Source organism: Zingiber officinale, chromosome 6A (assembly GCF_018446385.1).
Source record: "Zingiber officinale cultivar Zhangliang chromosome 6A, Zo_v1.1, whole genome shotgun sequence".
Lineage (NCBI taxonomy): Eukaryota > Viridiplantae > Streptophyta > Magnoliopsida > Zingiberales > Zingiberaceae > Zingiber > Zingiber officinale.
The window spans coordinates 112846736-112860224 of NC_055997.1; the positions used below are offsets into that span (position 1 = coordinate 112846736).

Genomic DNA, 13489 nt, shown 5'->3' on the forward strand with positions numbered 1-13489 from the left:
ACAGTTATACAAATATAAACCGTAATCTTTAATTAAAAAATCTTCCAAACCGATCAACTGTCAGTCGTTCCAACCTTTCCTACTCGCCCTTCAACTACCATATTGGAAAAGTTAGGTTAAGTGCGTGCTTATTCGATATTTACACACGTGGCCTTCTGTTATTGGAGACCGTTGTGGTCCCCGTCTAAGACAACCTGTGAGGCGAGATAATCCAACGCATCCTGACGCGTCGTGCCTCACTGTTTCGACACCTCATCGTAAATCATAATTGTAGGCCTCCATGAGTCAGCCATCAGTTTTCGTTGATTGGACCAAAAGCGAATCCTGGAGTCGTGGTAAAGTTGTAGGGCAACAGCTTTGGTGATTCTTAATTCAGCTATATTGAAATTTTTAATGAAATATTTTCAATTAAAACCTACAAGTTTCTGAAATAGCAGAGATACCCTTACTTGTTCACTTCGCTGACTATAATGCCCTCGCTATGGCCGGGTCTTCGTTCGCTTGGGTCGATTTAAAGAGCCATGGTGGAGTCCGGTGCGAATGGTGTGGGGATCTGAAAGGGCCGCGCCTCTTCCTGTCGATGGCCAGCTCCAAGGTGGTTATTGGCGGCGTAAAGGCCGCCAGAGAGGTCACCCGGCGCGACTTCCCTGGGGACTTCGTCTTCGGATCCGCCACCTCGGCTTACCAGGTAATGGATCTCAATTCGATCTTCCTGCGTCCTTTTTCTCTGGTCCTCACGAGACGCCTCATTCCTCTCCCTGTTTATCTCTTGCTTCTTTCTGAATCTCGAACACAGTTCTACGTTTTTGTTTCCCCTTTGATTGTTTTTGTTCTCTTGGTTTATTCTTGTGATGCTGAAATAGCTCAGTCCAATGGCGGGTAAATGTTACTAACAATTATTTCTTTATATTACAAATGTCAGTGTGAGCTTGTTTGCAATGAGAGAAAGGTACCTTTCAAATTATCTTCAACAATGAGTTTATTTGATCCAATTATTATTTTTCCAACATCGTGGAGAGGAATGTGATGAAGTATTGTCCCGTTTTCATAAGCCTCATATACTCTGTCTAGAGTATTAATCACTTCACTTAACAAGCTTCCAAATGTTCCAACTTTTTCTACCATTTTCGGACTTTGTATCTAGAATCACATGAAGTTCCTAGCCTGCTATAAGTATAAGTTTGTGTGTTGAAAATCTAAGTGAGATTGCAAGAAATTAGTGGTGGGTGCAAATGTAGGTGAAGCTGCAAGTGCAAATGTATGAGTGTGAACTGTGAAGTACACTAGTTAGAGTGTGAGTGAGGTGTTTTCTTGCAAGTGACGAATGTTTGAGTGACTTAGTGAAGTGACTCTGTATGACTGTATGTCTCATATCTTTCTTTCTCTTTGCACAAAAAACGTGCTGCTTGAGTTCCGTGAGTGACTTGACCGTACACAGTACCTGCTTGAGTTCTGTGACTCTTGATCCTACACTATACCTATTATCAATAGCCTACCGCATTTCAGGTCCCAACTCCTCTCCAACCAAACCACACTCATTGATATGCCTCGCCGCATCATACCGGTTAGTCGAGTGTCAACCAACCTATCTAACACGTGGAAATGCTCAATATTGTCTCTGCCTATAAAAGAGGATGCATTGTTCTTTCCCTACTCGCAATGGGTTCGACGTACTTACTTGAGTACCAAAAGTCCTGGGTAATGACTGACACAGTTGTTCTTGTACAATGGGAATATGAAACTCATTAAGAAAGCTAGTGTAACCTACTACCAGATATGCTTGGAGGAAAGCTTGTCCATTTTAGTAGGAGTCCTTCAGAGGATAGATCTTTTTATCAATCTAAAATAGTGCACATTAGAATATTATATATCTTTGAAATTTCCTCAATGTGCAGATTCCATGACAATTAGTATCTCATATATGACTGTTTACCATTTTTAAGTTCTTTATACATAACTAGATAAATAAATCCTCATTATCATCTCTCAATACAGTAACTTAAATTTTTAGATGGATCTTACTAGATTTTTTATATCTTGTTTTCATGATGACAGGTAATGCATTAAATTCTTTCAGCACATTCATTTTTTTGACAGTTTAATGAGAAATTATTTCTTTTGGATGATAAGGAAGCTTTTTGTTTCAATTTATTAGGTAGAAGGAGCAAGAAGAGAGGGTGGAAAAGGAGATAGCATTTGGGATATTTTTTCAGGGAAAAAAGGTACAGATTCAAAATTTTCTGTAAACTTCACTTCCTCCAACCTCAATTTATCTGCTATTAATTTTTTGTATGATCAGAGAACATAAAGGATGGATGTAATGGAGACATTGCAGTAGATCAATATCATCGTTTCAAGGTCAAATATACTTCTTCTCATCTTGACTACCTAAGGAATCTTATCATTTTATTTATTCTAATGCTTCAGGTTGCAGAGCCATAATATATCACATATTTTCAGTCACGTATTTTCACTCTGAACCAATATGTTTGGAGCTAATTTTTATATAAGTCATTCTTGAATGATGAATCTTGATGCAGTTCCTTATTTTGGGACTTTTGTCACATGATTATCATGCTTGCACAATTAAGTTAAAGAATATGGAGTTTGAAACAAGACAACCCATTCTTCAATTCAAAGAGAAACATTTTAGTTCTTGGCAGTTGTTTTTTTTTTATTTGTTTATTTTATTTAACATCACAATTCAATCAATTTTACCTTTCTCTCTATTGCAACTTTTTCATATAAACCTACTCCAGGCATTTCAAAATTTGAAATCATGCAAAAACTAAGGAAGGATATTTATGTTATCACTAGAATTGTGTTTGCTTTAAGAAAAAGAGAACCCAGAGGTCTCTTCTCTTATAACTGAACAAATGTAAAAGAGGAAAGTTTAAGAGCAAATGCCTTTTGTAACTAGTTTGTTAGTTATTGTGTGGAACAATATTATTGGGTCAAATTCTAACCAGTCAGATTCGAGTTCGGCAACATAGTATTATTAAACCAATGTACTATAACATATCAAACACTCAACTATAATACTTCATAAAAAAAGGGAACCATAGAGCTTATGTTCAAGATTCACTATGCATAAATGATCCCCTTTTTTTTTTTTGATGGAACATAAATGCTATCTGTTACAACCTGCATTTTTTTTGTTATACAGGAGGATGTGGAGCTTATGTGCATTCTAGGGTTTGGAGCTTATCGATTTTCTATAGCTTGGACTCGAATATTTCCTGGTACATTTTCTAACATACAAGTGTTGACCTAAACTTGGTGATTAAATGAGCTACATTATATAAGGTGGTAAGTCATCAATTATCACCGATTGCTCTTAGACATTTATTTGAGCCATCAGAAAGTTTCCCATTTTCTACACTAGCTACTCATAGGAAATTAAGAATACACAAAGAGAACAAGTTGATTATAATTAATATGAGTTATCTCTTAGAAACCCAAAATTTTCTCAGTTTCCTTTTAACTTGTTGATAAATATTATGGAAATTTTACTAAATTTTTTAAGTTTAACACCAGCATAAGAATCCATTTAAATAGGGTGGATGTTTCTATTTCTTTCCTGTTAACTGATGTTCAATTAGTCAATCTGTAGTTCTTTGTTTTGCATTACAACCATATTGTTATTGCACTAAAATCTAAATGGTGTTCAGTGAGATAAAACTACGTCAATTATGTCATATTGACTACATAAAATGGATCTAATTGAAGAACAGGTTCACTAACCAATGACTTGAAGATTAAAAGTGTCTGGTTGTCAGGTCCATCCTTTTTCTTTCATACAAGGTAATGATTGTAAAACCATTTCCATAATGGTTGAAGTAAACTATTTGGTATCTCTTTCACTAAAATTTTTGGACTATATTTTCTTTACCCAGATTATGTTTTAATGCTTTTGAAGAATTTCATTATTTTTTTTGACAGTTTTTCCATTCTGGCAGATGGATTAGGAAGTAAGATCAGTGAGGATGGAGTTGCTTATTATAACAGTTTGATCGATTTTCTACTAGAAAAAGGTCATTAACTATCATGTGTACCTTCAGACAGCAATTTAGACCATCAACTTTATGCTCTAGATTTTGAAAACTTTGAATTGCAGGTATACAGCCTTATGCCACACTGTATCATTGGGACCTTCCAAATATTCTGCACGAGTCTATAGGGGGATGGCTGTCAGAGAATATTGTGTATGTCTGAACATAAAAAGTTCATGCGGGATATAGGTTTATTGAAATTCAATCATGGATGCTATAATATATCTACGTCTCTTGTTTCAACCAATCTTGTTTTATAACAAACAGAACCATACAACTGGCACTTCAAAAACATCTGCTGTCTCTGTATTTTGACTTGTCATAGTATATATGATTACAATAGCATTTCTTGCACCTGAGGAAGTTATTAAATTGGATTGTCATTATGCTACAACTAAGTTAAATGGTTCTTAAGTGGAAAGCATACTGATCTTTTTTGCTTCCTTTGTTTGCATGAACTTTCCATTTGTTTCATCCTATTTGTGAAAGTGACTTTTACTAGAGAAACATTGTTTGTTGTCGTACATCATACATATTGTGATTATGCAAATCCTTGAATTATCGCTACAATTTACAATCACTTTTGTTCAACATTATTATCACATGATCCATTATAACTGATGGAAGTCTTTTTTTCCTCAAACCCGCTGATTGAGAGGTTCCCCCTATATTAGAATTTTAGTGAAATTGAAGCATAGTACTTCTAGTTTCTCTTTCATATTACTATTCTTCATTTATTCTGCTTGAGGCCCTCCATCAAAACATAATTGATTGATATAGTAGGAGATAATCCAAATTTCCCAAGAAACTAGTATGACCATTCTATTATCATTTACTTCGTCATTTGGGTCATAGAAGCCTAATTCCTGGGGACACATACGTAAATATCATTGCTCCCATGACCTGAGAAGTTCCTGTTAGAATTTGATGCCAGATTATTTGACCCAAATAATGATCTCTACTACACAATCAGTACAGCCAATACACTTCATCTCTAGTTCCCACGGATCGGCACAATTGGTACTTATAGGAGTGGTTGTTCCAATAGCTAATAGATCTTAAGTCAATTCCAGCGGGTGTAAAATGTTTCGTTGGGTGCCTGACTTTCCCCATACAAAGGGCCGCTGTGCTAGGGCAAAATACCTCCTTGATTTAGCTGCCTGCATCTAGTCAGGGGTCGGCAGCCGCCTGAAGTGAGCGTTCTCACCTTTTGCTCCAATACATGTCATCTCTACTATACAGTCAGTACAGCTAATAAATGTCACCTTCAAACACTATAGTTCTTAATCTTCATTTCTAGTATTTATGGTTTTATCAATCAATTTAGATGATTTTTTATTTTGATTATTTGTCACTCTTTTTATGACAGGCAATATTTTGCATTGTATGCTGAAGTTTGTTTTGAGAAGTTTGGAGACAGGGTGAAGCACTGGATAACAATCAATGAACCACGACAAACAGCTATTAATGGATATGGTTATGGTGTTTTTGCTCCTGGAAGACATCAAAACTCATCTGTGGAGCCTTATTTAGCTGCCCATTACCAACTTTTGGCTCATGCAGCTGCTGTTTCTGTTTACCAGAAGAAATTTAAGGTCTGATGTCTGTACAATTTATCTGCATTTTTTGGAAACCTAGGATACCATGTTAAGTCGAAGGATGTTTAGCCTGTGATTCGCTTATTGCATAAGTTAGAGCATAATAGATGGCTACTTATTGTTGATCGAACTATAATTTGTTCTTCATTTTTACCATATTTTGGTCATGTATTATGACAATGAGTTCGGTTAACTATGCTTTCTCCAGGATACTCAAGGTGGTCTAATTGGCCTGGTAGTGGATTGTGAGTGGGCTGAACCATTTTCTGATAAACTGGAAGATAAACTTGCTGCTGAGAGATGGCTGGACTTTCAGCTTGGATGGTAATTTTTTTGTATTTTTAATTTCCAGTTGGATATCTTCATTTTTGAGGTCAACTTGCTTCTTTATACTGCCACATCAAAAATAGGGCTACCTTGTACCATTTCATATAGCGCTTCTTTATTGTCAATTACATTTTTATTAGAATTGCTCATTTAATTTCTTTCTATTGTTAAGTCTTGTTTTCATGACAGTTTGACCTCAGTTAAACCACTATTTGTGACCTTTTATATTGTTTTTTCAAACAATTGCTTTTCTTTTATTTCGCATTTTTTGTCTTTTTAGTGACTACACTGTATGGATTGTCAAAGGAAATGGATGAAGTTTTTTTTCTTTACTCAGGAGTTTTCTGGAATTCTCCATTTTTTTTAAACATTAATCCTGTACAGATAAAGAAGTATTTTTGGGGCCTACCTATAGATGTAGCGATTACCATATTTTTGAGCCAGTATGCCACCTTTTTTCATGCTTATACTATGGAAGAATGTGGCAATCTACCTTTTTAGGTTCCTCTTCAGTTTCATTTCTGTGAGTACATTGTAAATTAACTATTTTAAAGCTCACTCTTTGAGCTCCTTTTTGCATAGCTTGAGCCAACTTTGTGACTTAACTGCTGTTTAATAGTTAAAGTTCTGTTGACAGCAAGACCACCGCCGCCAATTACATGATGTCTCCCAACTTTGCTCAGTCCGACTTATTACTTTTGAAGATCGTCATTTTATATTTCCAGGGCCATGCATCTCTGGAACTAACAGAATTCGAGAAAGAATGTTATGTTGAACTTTTAAAAGTTAAAGAAAGAATTTGAAATGAGAGGATGAGATATGAAATAATTCTGAACCTACCAATAAAAATAAGGCAAAATAATGCTAGTCATTGTCATGTAATTCTCGTCCTATCCCTTCTCGTTTCCTCAAACCTCTGTATAGGATGAACTGGCATGGTATATATGAAATTGAGAGGTCTATCTTTCCCAGTTCAGGCAATATGTACCCCTAACATGAGATTTCTAATCCTGTTTTTTTGTGAAAAATGGTTATTAGCAATTTGAGACACTAGAGAATCTTATTTACAAACAACTTGTATTACTATTTTTTTTTTCCTGAAGTAAAGCTAGAAATAGCTATTTCTTGATCCCTGAGATTGAAATACTTGGCCAATTTTGTGTTTTGGGTAACATTTTACAAGTTGTTTGAGCTTATAGAAGCTATCTAACACACAGTTTTTTTGTCCCAAGGTATCTGGATCCAATTTACCATGGGGAGTATCCCTTGTCTATGCGCGAGAGGGTTGGAGATCAACTTCCAAAATTTTCAGAGGCAGATAAGGAGTTGTTGAGGAATTCAACTGATTTTATTGGTCTTAATCATTACACCACTAAGTTTGTTCGTCATGTAGAAAACACAGGAGGTCTTCATTTTTATCAAGTTCAAGAATCACATATCACAGGTATAAACAAAGGCAAAATGCCTACCCGTTGATATACATTTAGACTTTAGTATATTGTTTTAATTGTCATTGTTGTTCTTTATGCACGTTAGAAGATATGTTTAATATCAGAAACCTATTATGCCACCTTATATTTCAGTAAATATGCTCTTTTGGTACACTATTTAAGTAATTTTTGGGGAATTTATCATAGCAAAATATTCTTGTACATTCTTTACTTCTTTTACTTGAGCATTCAGAAACATTTTAAATGTGTACTAGTTAAGTTGGACTCTCAAGTTCAATGTGCAGTATAATTAGTATTCATACTGCTCATTTAGGAAAGCAATGACTCTACTATTGCACCATCCTCAAAAGAACAATTTTACTCTTATCAAACTGAATGCTTGTTAGCTCCTTTGCTCATCCTAACTTTGAGAAACTACATTAGTTCTACGTTTAATAGTGTTTCTCTATTTAACAATTTTCTTTTCTGTTTGCCATGAAAAGCCATAGGGAGTGATGGTGAAGCTGTTGGTGCAAGGGTAAGCATCTGCCTCCTCAAAAAGTACACATAAACATTTAGACATGTTCATCGATGAAATCCTCCTCCCAAAGTATACAAATAAAAATTTACACATGTTCATTGATGAAATTATCCGTCTGCAAAAATAATGATTTTTCCCCCCATAATTCGTAAGGATGCATAATCTTGTTCGGTAAACTCTATCTTGCAGGCTGCATCAGAATGGCTCTACATTGTTCCATGGGGTTTACGGAAGCTTCTTAACTATATAGCAAAGCGCTACCACAATCCTTCAATATACATTACTGAGAATGGTAAGTCACAATTCTTCTAGGCCTTTCTTTGTATTGTTTTTTGATGTATCACTCCTGAACTAGGACAAGAATATGGTAAACAATAAAATTGTTTGATGAAACCTTATAAAATTCACATTACCTGTTGTCATTTCTAGAATATTCTGGAACTTTTGACCTCCTCTTCTAGGGTTCTCTCTACTAACAAAAGTTATTCAGACTTGGAACAACCATAGAAAGTAATCAGGTTTTATGTTTCTGTTTTAGAAATTCACTAGAAAATTAATGGCCTGTTAACTAATTCTCATTTGTAGTAGACTCGGAAAATACCTCTGAAAGTCCCCAAAAGTAGTTTAACTTAGCTGAACAAACAAAAGTATCTTACATACTTCCCTAAGAGATTTATCGCAGACTTAAATGAATACTGAAAGAAAGCTCCACAAACTAGTTCCTGCTTACCCCTCATAAGATTTGGTTTCATAACTGTCTACCTTTTATTAACTGCCAGGCATGGATCAAGAAGAAACTGAAACAGCCAGTCTTGAGGAATTACTCGATGACCAAATGAGAGTTGATTACTATAAAACATACCTCAGAGCAGTTGCTGATGCAATCAAGTACGTTATCACAGTCCCTAAACAACATCTTTTTAGTTGTTTTCAGGCAGCATAAGCTGGTGGTTCTTGCTATATAGCTCGTGTATTTGTCATAATTGTTACAGGGATGGTGTCGATGTCCGGGGATATTTTGCATGGTCATTCTTGGATAATTTCGAATGGGCAGAAGGATACACCAAACGGTTTGGGATGGTCTATATCGACTACAAGAATGGTCTTACTAGGTACCCCAAATCGAGTGCCCTTTGGTTTTCTCATTTCTTGAAGGATGGTGAAGAAGATTGCGGAAAAAAGGGAGATCAAGAGTGAGATTTCATGCTATAACCTTCATGTTTCATTATCCAGAGTATACTCTATTGTGTCTTATGCCCAATAAGCTATTATCAAGCTCAATTAATTTCGATTCGGTGGAGAAAAATAGTGATTTAAGGCTTTTTCATTAGTGTTGATGAAGACTTCTGCATGTCAAGATGACACTTTTTTTGTTTTAATTATCGTGTGTTTTTTTTTGTTCATATAATAGTGTCTAAACTCTAAACACAACTAACGATGATGATAAAACCTCTCAAAATGATCTAAGGTTATTTTTAAAATTTAATTACGTTATATAACTCAATTCTTTAAAAATATAATTAATCTTAAACTTTTTGTAAACAATATCTAGAATTTAAAGTTTATGTTGATAAAAGATATTTAATCTCCTTATATTCCTACAGTTTGGAGTATATTTGATTCAATTATCAGCCACTTCGAATTTATTTTTATTGCCCCAGGCTAGGGTGCAACTGTAGGGTGCTAATGTACTTAAGAAAGTATTTATGGTGTTTGATTCTTAATTACACCACATTACAAATTTACAGGTTAATTTTTTTAGTGGGATGATAAATTTGAAAGGTTTGATTGCAAGACGGTTCGCTACCTTTCAGATTTATCTTCATCATGAGCGATGAAAAATTTTCATAAGATTGACATCTCTAGGATTAGTCGACTCCAAAAGGCGAGATACCTTGTATTAGTTAAAAAAATTATTTATTAAAATTGAAACTACACTTGGTGTCAAAGCTAAATTCATAGTTGACAATATCAACTAGCTCAAGTTGGTAAAGGTCATAGAAGTTATAATTAAAATTTTAAGTTGAAGCCTTCCTCTAATCCAAATGTGAATGCCTTAGTTGATTCCTCTGTTGATCCCTTTCCTTCCACCGAAGTAAACAGAGCAACTCATAAGATGGCATCCCTGGTGAAGCAATTTTTCATATTTTATAAATAGTTGTGTCTTAATGAAAAATCAAACGATACAAGACGAATGCGAACAATCAATATGCCTCTTGTGCGATAAATAGCTACTCTTTTACTCGACATTACATGAGAGGAACGCATAGACTTCGAATTCAGTTACTCGTCCGCGACGTGGACTACTTGCTTGCCAATATTCTTGCCAGAAAACAGTCCAATAAAGGCCGCCGGGCCATTCTCCAGCCCTTCGTTCATGTCCTCTATATAAACAATCTTCCCTTGCTTGTACAAGTTTGATATGGCTTCCATGAATTGAGGGAACAAGTGCAGGTAGTCACTCTGGATGAAGCCCTTCATGGTGAGGCGCTTGGTCACTAGCATGTACAGGTTGGTGATACCCTTAGGATAAGAGACAGCACTTTGAGAGACCATCCCACATACAGCAATTCTTCCGTGGACTTTCATGTTGACGAGTGCTGCATCGAGCATTTCCCCACCTACATTGTCGAAGTAGATGTCGATGCCATTGGGAAAGTACCTGGAGTCAGACATGAGAGAAGTTTTGAGTACACTTGATTTACATGGATAACGCAGAAGATGAAAGAAGGCCATCAATAAAAGTCACAGCAAGATGAATGGACTCTGATGACGTGTAAGCTACTGGACACATAAGTTGGTATAATGATACACAGCTACTGGACACAAAAGTTGGTATAATGATACACAGCTACTGGACACATAAGTTGGTATAACGATACACTCGCTCATGTGGATGATTGATACTAACCTCTTGAGGGCTGCAACCAGGTCAGGTTCCTCTTTGTAATTGAATGCTTCATCGTATCCTAGCTTGTGCTTCAGAAGTTCAATCTGACATGTAGTTGAGTTAGTCATGTGGGAAATAAAAACAAAGATATATAACTTTAACTAAGAAACCGCGATACCTTATCGGCTGACCCAGCACTTCCAACGACAAAACAGCCATGTAGTTTGGCAAGCTGACCAACAAGTTGGCCAACTGCTCCAGATGCAGCAGATATGAAGACACAATCACCTTTCTTTGGAGAACAGATCTCATAGAAGCCAACATAAGCTGTAAAACCGGGCATACCTGTTCCAAAAGGTATTTTCTCAAACCATGTTTCTTATACATATGTGACCGAGTACAAATGACAAATGAAGAAGAGGAAACAGAGGTGAATGATACAAGTGTTTTCTTATAAGATTAGCTATAGCTTCATTTAACTCCATAGTTTAGTAAAATAATGTCATTTATGCCCAGGCTAAGAAGAGTTGCTTACCAAGAAGTCCGACGTGATATGAAAGAGGGATGTCAAGACTTTCAACTTTTCTCAGCTGATCGGTCCTTGTAATAATACTGTACTCTTCCCAGCCAGTTAGACCTGTGATATAATCACCCACACCAAATTTCTGGTTTGTGGAATCAATCACTTTGGACACCCCAAATCCTTCTATGGGCTTCATGAGAACGACAAAAGGCAGTCATTAGACGACTTTGAATAATCATAACTGGGGAACATGGTATCCAATAGAACAATATGGTTCTAGACTTCTAGTTTACAATGCAATGCATAATGAGTCAAATAGGTACAGCAACACAAATAAATCTTGAACCTGGATTGCTTATGATTGCCTATACAAGTCATATTCTTAATCGAACCAATGCATACAACTTGGTAATAAGAAATCAAAGTATATATTGTAAGATGCTTAATTCAAAAAGAATCTTAGACATTAAGCAGTGTAGTCTCATTTCCACTAGAGTTCGATCCCATTATACTTTGTTTATATGTCAACCTACCCTGTAGTTTTCCATCTTATATTTTAAACATATCCTATCTCAGCACTGTAATTGAATATGTTCATCTTGAAGCATGTGGATCATACTGAGACTACCTACCCACATTACCTATTTATAAATGGCTAAACACACCAATAATTGAAGTTGTTTCTTTTGTGTTGAAGCATGATTTAGTTCACAGAAGCTCCTTGTCAATGTAAGAATAGTAATCAAATCTCAATAAATATTGTTCATTTCAGCTGAAGTATAATTTAGCTCACAGAAGTTATTTGCCAGATGTTCGTTCCTAGTTAGTCTTTGCCTAATTTAGGGTTCTATACTTCCTTTTGTTCCTATCAAGAAACAAAATTACTCACTTAGGCTCCGTTTGGTAGGGGTGATAGGATTAGAATTGGGTTGATTAGGATAGGATTGGGGGTAGGATTAATAATCACTCCCCATGCCTAAGGATTGTGAATCCCACTCCTAATCAACCCTAATCCTACCCCTACTCAACCCTACTAAACATATTAATAACTTTTTTTGAAAACATAATCCTAATCCTATCATCCCTACCAAACGGAGCCTTACTGTTGATTTTAAAAATCCTAAAAAAAAAAAAGGAACTTCTTTAAGAGTGACTAGAACTTCTGTAGCCTACTGGAGAAGTAACAGATGACGAGGATTTGGAGGAAGCGGCCTCGGGAAACACACAAAAGAAAAGAGAATAGCCAAATCGAGGACCATTCAAGGGGAAGCGAAACAAAACCCTAGATGTGGAGGGATAGTACCTTCCCGGGCTGGAAAGGCGGGATATAGGACTCGTAGTACTCCCTCATCCGCCCCCTCATGTAGGGATCGCACGAGAGGAAGAGATTCTTGACCAAGATGGCGCCTTCCGTCCCGGGAGGAAGCTTGAGGCTGATGGTGCTCTCGCGCAACTCCATGTCGGACTCCTTAGCCGATCCGACCATGAAGTTCTTCAGCAGCACCTGCTTGTTCTGCACCACCACGCCATCCCCAGCTTCGCCAGCCATGAAAGCAGCAGATCACAGAGGAGGAAGAGGGGAGTAGGTGAGGGTTGCCGTGGGCGAGAGCGAGGTGAGAAAGGACCGTCCCATGGGCTTTTAATGGAGACGGGGAGAAGGTGATCGTGGTGGTCACCGCCACCGCCATCGCCATCGCCATCGCCATCGCCCTTGCACCAACCACCCCTACCTTCTCCCGATTTTTTCAGTATTTTAATTTACTTACATTAACGTATGAGAAGGTACGATCGTGGGTGAAAATGAAAGTGTCGTCTTATTATGTAGATTAGGGGTAGGTGCAAATGCTGCCGTCTGTTGACTCGAAATCTTTTCATGTCCATTCATCCTTAATTTTTTTCCTTTTTTTCGATTTCCTAGCAACGAGAAGACTGCTAAAATTATTTAGTTTCTTTTATTTGTATATTATTATTGTCTATTAATTGTTATTATAGAATCAAGTAAACAAACTATTAATTAGCTATTCACCTTCTATTAATTGTCTGAGAGCTGCTTTTCCCACTCCTGTTGACACCCTCCCCTCCCCGGGCCCACCCTAAAATATAATTGTATTTACCTTTCTACCTTTTT

General features: G+C 36.5%; 2 protein-coding genes across 3 annotated transcripts; one reads left to right on the plus strand and one right to left on the minus strand.

Moving 5' to 3' along the window:
• Nucleotides 1-461: 461 nt before the first annotated feature.
• On the plus strand, nt 462-9327 carry LOC121997490 (beta-glucosidase 4-like). Of its 2 annotated transcripts, XM_042551929.1 has the most exons (13): nt 462-688; nt 2156-2222; nt 2300-2358; nt 3167-3242; nt 3960-4034; nt 4118-4205; nt 5422-5647; nt 5859-5974; nt 7210-7421; nt 7911-7945; nt 8138-8240; nt 8728-8836; nt 8941-9327. In XM_042551929.1, the coding sequence occupies exons 1-13, from the start codon at nt 482-484 to the stop codon at nt 9143-9145; spliced, it is 1578 nt and encodes a 525-aa protein (XP_042407863.1). In that variant the 5' UTR covers nt 462-481; the 3' UTR covers nt 9146-9327. The 2 variants fall into 2 exon arrangements, with proteins under 2 accessions (XP_042407863.1, XP_042407864.1); XM_042551930.1 differs by lacking the exon at nt 462-688 and having other exon boundaries at nt 2160-2221; nt 2298-2358.
• Nucleotides 9328-10077: 750 nt separating this feature from the next.
• Nucleotides 10078-13076, minus strand: LOC121997491 (2-alkenal reductase (NADP(+)-dependent)-like). The gene is made up of 5 exons (XM_042551931.1): nt 12665-13076; nt 11374-11551; nt 11017-11183; nt 10860-10942; nt 10078-10610 (listed from the first exon to the last, which is right to left on the minus strand). Exons 1-5 carry the CDS (start codon nt 12908-12910, stop codon nt 10232-10234), a joined length of 1053 nt encoding a protein of 350 aa, XP_042407865.1. The 5' UTR covers nt 12911-13076; the 3' UTR covers nt 10078-10231.
• Nucleotides 13077-13489: the final 413 nt, after the last annotated feature.

What these genes read in the sequence shown, in the direction of transcription:
- LOC121997490 (XM_042551929.1), top strand. Translation starts at nt 482, where the DNA reads ATGGCCGGGTCTTCGTTCGCTTGGGTCGATTTAAAGAGCCATGGTGGA. An exon ending in TGGCTGTCAGAGAATATTGT is followed by an intron (nt 4,206 to 5,421) that starts GTATGTCTGAAC and finishes TTTTTATGACAG; the next exon opens with GCAATATTTTGCATTGTATG. An exon ending in GCAGTTGCTGATGCAATCAA is followed by an intron (nt 8,837 to 8,940) that starts GTACGTTATCAC and finishes TAATTGTTACAG; the next exon opens with GGATGGTGTCGATGTCCGGG.
- LOC121997491 (XM_042551931.1), bottom strand. Translation starts at nt 12,910, where the DNA reads ATGGCTGGCGAAGCTGGGGATGGCGTGGTGGTGCAGAACAAGCAGGTG. An exon ending in CGCCTTTCCAGCCCGGGAAG is followed by an intron (nt 11,552 to 12,664) that starts GTACTATCCCTC and finishes GTTCTCATGAAG; the next exon opens with CCCATAGAAGGATTTGGGGT. An exon ending in ATATCACGTCGGACTTCTTG is followed by an intron (nt 11,184 to 11,373) that starts GTAAGCAACTCT and finishes CTTTTGGAACAG; the next exon opens with GTATGCCCGGTTTTACAGCT.